Source organism: Geospiza fortis, unplaced genomic scaffold, assembly GCF_000277835.1.
Source record: "Geospiza fortis unplaced genomic scaffold, GeoFor_1.0 scaffold121, whole genome shotgun sequence".
Lineage (NCBI taxonomy): Eukaryota > Metazoa > Chordata > Aves > Passeriformes > Thraupidae > Geospiza > Geospiza fortis.
The window spans coordinates 1,379,610-1,385,197 of NW_005054346.1; the positions used below are offsets into that span (position 1 = coordinate 1,379,610).

Sequence of the window (5,588 nt, forward strand, 5' to 3'; positions counted from 1 at the left end):
CACGCCATCTCGGGGCTCCGGTTGTCCCCCGCCAGCTCGGGTAAGGGGGTATTTGACGGCGGCATGAGGGGCACAGGGTGGCCCTGGGAGGCAGGTCGCTCCTTGCAGCCAGGGGTGCGGGAGAGTTCGGGGACAGTCCTAAAATGGGTGCAGGCAGCCAGACTCAAGGGGCATCGCCGGGGGCACGTCGGACTTTCTTTCCCTGTGGTTCTCTTGCGTTACGAGCCCACACCTGGAAAAAGCCGGGGGGTGATTCGGGCTGCGGCCTTTGTTGGGGAGGTAGGACTCGCTCTTGCAGGACCGATGCCGTGCTGAAGAAGGGGTTCCTCTTTTGCAGGCGCTGCGGACTCGGCCGCCCCGCTGCTGGACCGGGACTCGCTGCAGCTCCCCGAAGGTAGGTAGGTGTCCCGGAGCGCCCGCGCCCGCCCGCCCGCCCGCGCTCAGCCCCCTGTCCCCCGCAGGGCTCTCGGTGCTGCGGGTGGCCTACGGAGACGTGTCTCAGCTCGGAGTCTTCTGTATGGACCCCATCCCAAAAGGAGTCCGCTTCGGCCCTTTCCAAGGCAAAGTGGTCAACACGAGCGAGATCAAGACTTACGACGACAACTCGCTGATGTGGGAGGTAGCGGAGGCACCGTCGGGCTCACCCCGCACCCCCAGCGCGGGGCCGGGGCGAGGTTCTTGGCGTCCCCTCTACCGTAGCCTGCAAGAGGGGCTCGGCCCAGTTTGGGTGGTGGGACTGGTGAGAGCGGGACGTGTATAAAACGTCAAACCTAATCCTTTTTTCTCTGCTCACCAGATCTTTGAATACGGTGGCCTGAGCCACTTTATCGACGGGAAGGGCGCCGCTGGCAACTGGATGTCCCTGGTGAACTGTGCCAGGTTCCCCGAGGAGCAGAATTTGACGGCTATCCAGTGCCAGGGACAAATCTTCTACGAGACCTGCAAGGAAATCTTCCCGAAGCAGGAGCTGCTGGTGTGGTACGGCGATTGCTACGTGCAATTTCTGGGCATCCCCATCAGCTTGAAGGGCATGGCGGAGGGGAAGAAACCCCCGCAGCACCCCGAAGGTGAGCCTGCCAGCAACCCCTTGAGCGACACTGCCCCTTATTCCTACCGACGTGTGCCTGGCCTGGATTAGATTCACACGAGGGGGAGGTAAAGAAACTCAAGCATCACCTTTGTCCAGCCGTTTTACCTTAAAGGCTTCCCAGACCCTGTGATGAGGTGGTGGTGGGTGACCGGTCCTGCCGCGGGGGCGGTGCCCCCCGCAGTTGGGGATCCGATCCCCGGCCGCCCCTTCCTGCGGCATCCAGCGCCCCGAAGCAGCAGCTTCCCCTCGGCACCGGGAATCCGGGGGTTTGCATCGAGGGCTGCCGGCGGCGTGGAGCAAGAGGCTCCCCTTTCTTCTGCCGTCAGTCCGCTCCCGGTCCGCGGTTCCTCGGGGAGTTTAAAGTGTTCTTTAGTCTGACGATTGTAAAACATCTGGTGGTCCTGGGCTGAGCTTGCCTCGGCCTCGCAGCGCCGTTGTTCAGGGTCCCGTTTTGGGAGGAGATGGGCTTTTCGGGGTTATTCCACTTCTGGTCCTATTTTCATCTCAGGATTGCACACCTGACTTTCGTGTAATTAACGCTCTCAATAAATGAGGCAGGCTGAAGTCGTTCCGATTCCATAATGCCAGTATTTGCTTGCAAAAGAAATGTCAAATGCACTTACTGCATTTGACGGTGAGGGGAGAGGGAGGGTACTTCTACTTGTAATGTACAGAAAGTACATTTGCTTGTAAGTATGATCTTATAAGCAAAACTTATGTATGGAGAAAACAGATTTGTGTCAGTGCGGGGAAAGGACGGGGCAGCCTGCTGCAGCAGAAAAGAGAGAGAAGCAAATTTGCATGAAAATTTGGCATGGGAAATTTTGTACCCGTTGTCTTGAATTGTCTAATTCAGACAGGTGCTGAATTGTTCATTTCATCTTAAGGCTTAAGCTAAAACTACTTTTACTAAAGACAGAAAAGAATGTATAAACGCCTGAAAATTTTCTGGTGTTTTCCTAAATTCAGTGGTAAAAAAATGAATTGAAAATTTTTAAAAAGTCAAATAAATGTGTTATTTTGTTCAATAGTTATTTGAAAACGATAGAAAAGGTGTGCATTTTTTTTTCCTTTTGGGATGGTGGATAAAATTTGTGGACAATTTTTGTTATCTCACCAGGGTTGCATACGGGGAGAAGTTTCTATGTGGGGACTCTGAGTTGTTTCTTCTCATGTTTCCTTACTATTTATGGATATACAAGGATGAAATTCTGGTTTTGGTGAAGTTAGTAGTTAAACCGAATAATTTTAGCAGACTGTGGGCTCTCGTTTGTTCCCCTCCTCTAAAAAGGCAAGGAAAGCCCTGCGAGCGCTCAGGAGACGCGGCACATATTTTGTTAATGATATTGCCAGCATCAATTTACAGTCGTTGCCCTCTCAGAGACTTAAAATTCCCCGTAGGGGTCCCGGCTCTGACGAGGATGCAGATTTGATCTGAATTCCTTTTGCCGTGGTGTAACGGAGAGGTGGCACTTTCCCTTCTGCTGTACAGAAGCCGGGGAGAGCTTCAAGTGTGAGCGCTGCGGCAAAGTGTTTGCCTACAAGTACTACCGGGACAAACACCTCAAGTACACCCGCTGCGTGGACCAGGGGGACCGCAAATTTCCTTGTCACCTTTGTGACCGATCCTTTGAAAAAAGAGACAGGCTGAGGATCCATATTCTCCACGTTCACGAAAAGCACAGACCTCACAAGGTGAGCCTGGTCCCGGATCTCTCTGCAGTCACTGCCTCTTCTGAGGGTACTTAATAATGAGTGGTTTTTTTGGTCCAGGTAAGATGCTGATAACGTTGTTCCTCCTCCAGTTTCCCTGGCAGTTTCCTGGTGGGACTGCTCAGGAAGACCTTGTCATGTGCAGCAAAGCTTGGTTAAAGAAATTTAATGGGTGTAGGTTGGGAAAATAAACCCCACAGTCTCAGTTAAAAAAAAAAAAACAACAAAATTTCTACCGGGCTTTTTGGATGATTGCATATGAGTGTTGTTCCTTTTCTTACAGTGTGGGGTTAACTTGTGTTTAAAGGTGCTTGGCTTGTCCGGGATGGGGGAGAGATGTCTCATGTCCGTTTCCCACACCCCACCCTTCGGTCTCAGAACCGACCACGTCTTTATCTGTGTCTGTTGGTTCAAACAGGGCTTAAAAGTTTTATATTCAGTGTGAAGCAGATTTTCAATTGATGAAAACAAATCTTTAAAATGCTTTACTCATCTCCACCAAACACCTTGCTTCTAGCACCAGTTCTCTCTAGCAGCACTGGGAATGGAAAATCTGACTTTTCCTAAAAGCCTGGGGAAGGGCAAGTTCTAGTGCTTGAAATGGCACAGTTAAATCAGTCCTCAAAATTCTCCAAATACCTATTTTATAGATCATCCTACAATGTCTATTTTTTTCAGAAAAAATATTTTGTAACTAAAATGGCACTATTACAATGTCAGAATATCTGCATGGAATTCATAACAGATAAAAAAATCCATTAAATATGAGGTATTAAATACCATGTAATTCCTTTTCCTTTCCCTTGCATTGGTAAATTTATTTTATTTTTTAGATAGTTTATCTTTTAGGGAAAAAATTAAAACTGGGGCTTGATTTATATATGTATATATTTTTTAAGTGATTTTACATAATTTTTCAGATTTTTAATCCTGAAAATCAATATTGTCTGTTCTGTAAAATAGCATTTTTTTATTGAAACAATTTTAACACAAATTATTTGAAATTTTTCATGATTTTAATATATATATGTGCATATGCAGGTAAATTTGTTCTTAAAACCAGACTAAATTTCTGGGTATTTCAATTTACTGCAGCTTAAAATTGCTATTATGTTTACACATGAATACATAAACACATGTGTATATGTAGATTATATGTAAGAAATGTGCACATCATCCACATACTTCATTTTTCTTTTTAACTGTGTGGTTACATGCTTCCTTTTAACTTTATTCCTTTTTTTTTTTCCCCCCAGTGCTCAACGTGTGGGAAGAGCTTTTCTCAATCCTCCAGCCTGAACAAACACATGAGGGTTCACTCTGGGGAACGCCCCTACAAATGTGTCTACTGCAACAAGGTAAGGCAAAGCCCTGCCCCATCCCTCCCTCTGCTGTGCTTTGTTTCTTCTCTGTTTTCTTTCAAGAATATGCTTTTTATTGAACTGGTAACCAGATGAATGGGTGTATATTTTGGGCAGTTGTGAGGTAAAGTGACAGGATGGGATGAGATGAAGAAACAGGTCTGGTCTCCATCTGACATGGAATTTGTGGTTCATACCAGCTCAGTGATCTGCTGCAGAAATAAGGTCTAGGGAAACTTGAGAGCATTTCAAATACCATCCAAAGCATGCAGCTATATCCAGTATCCCACTTCTTCATCAGATAGGTAGTTTTTGGTGTTATTGACACTGCTTCTGGACTACAATAAACAGATTTGGTCTATAAACTGAACCTGCACAACATGAATTTGTGCATGCTTACCTTGAAATATCAAGGTTGCTGATGGGCAGATGGGCATGGAGGTTTCACTTAAAAAAGAGCACAAGGAAAACCATACAGCCCTGATCAAAGATGCATTCTGCTGTTACTGCCCATCACAGCAGGGGTGATTCACTCCCCCTGTCACAGCAGACAGCATGTGGATGCACAGGCTGCTGAAGGATGAATATTGGTAGGGCTCCCAGTGCTGTGGAGTGTCCATGCAATGCAGAAGCCCCATCAGCAATGGTAACCTGCTCCTGATTTTAAAGAAGGAGAATTTTTGTATATGACTGGCTGTGCTAACACAAAGCTGAAGTGTCCTTCTGAAGTGCCCTTAGAGGAAACTCCTTTGGGCTATTACATTTTTTTGTCTCCCCATGATCATCCTGAACATACTTGTTCTCAGAGATTAGGATGAAATCTCATCCTTAATCTTCTGATCACAAGAGGAGGTGGCAGAGCTTTATGGCTTGCTCTTGAAAGAGATCTCTAGGGACACTTGACCAGTCCCCAGCCAGTTCTGGTTGGACTGTTGTGGATTGGATCAGATTAAACTGTTTGCCCTCTGGCTGCAGGATGCAGCTGTCCTAGGATGCAGCTGTCCTAAGACATAGCCATAATTTTTGAGGCTGGAAAACCAGGCTCTGTTTTAATGAGTCCTCATTGGCTCCTCCTATGTGATTATGATTCTTTTCCTCTTCTACCTCTAACCATGGCTTTGCTGTTCCAGCTCCTTTGCTGGAAATCAGTGGTCACTTATTTCAGGAACATTGTGATATTAAAGGAACAGTGCTGGGTCAGCATCACCATTCTCTCCCCAAAACATATTTTTGCCCTTGATATACACCTCTGAGGACTTACTGATAGGAGTCTGTGATCTTTTTGTGCTCTAAGGTTCCTAGCAAAAGGGCATCTAAGATATATTGCTGTTTGCCATGAAAACTTACTAGAGAGTATTTATTTTATGTGATCTGCAAATAGTGAAGGGCCTGAAATTGTCTCTCTTTGGATAAGAAAAAACATG

At 46.5% G+C, this 5,588-nt stretch overlaps 1 protein-coding gene across 1 annotated transcript in view; it reads left to right on the plus strand.

Annotated features, from left to right (window-relative positions):
* The first annotated feature begins 63 nt into the window (after nt 1–63).
* PRDM14 (PR/SET domain 14) overlaps nt 64–5,588 on the plus strand; it is a 6,385-nt gene continuing 860 nt past the window's right edge. The window contains exons 1-6 of the mRNA XM_014307847.1: nt 64–217; nt 338–394; nt 462–619; nt 797–1,067; nt 2,583–2,785; nt 4,060–4,161. Of these exons, the coding sequence (XP_014163322.1) occupies nt 64–217; nt 338–394; nt 462–619; nt 797–1,067; nt 2,583–2,785; nt 4,060–4,161 (945 nt within the window). The remainder of the gene's footprint in view (nt 218–337; nt 395–461; nt 620–796; nt 1,068–2,582; nt 2,786–4,059; nt 4,162–5,588) is intronic.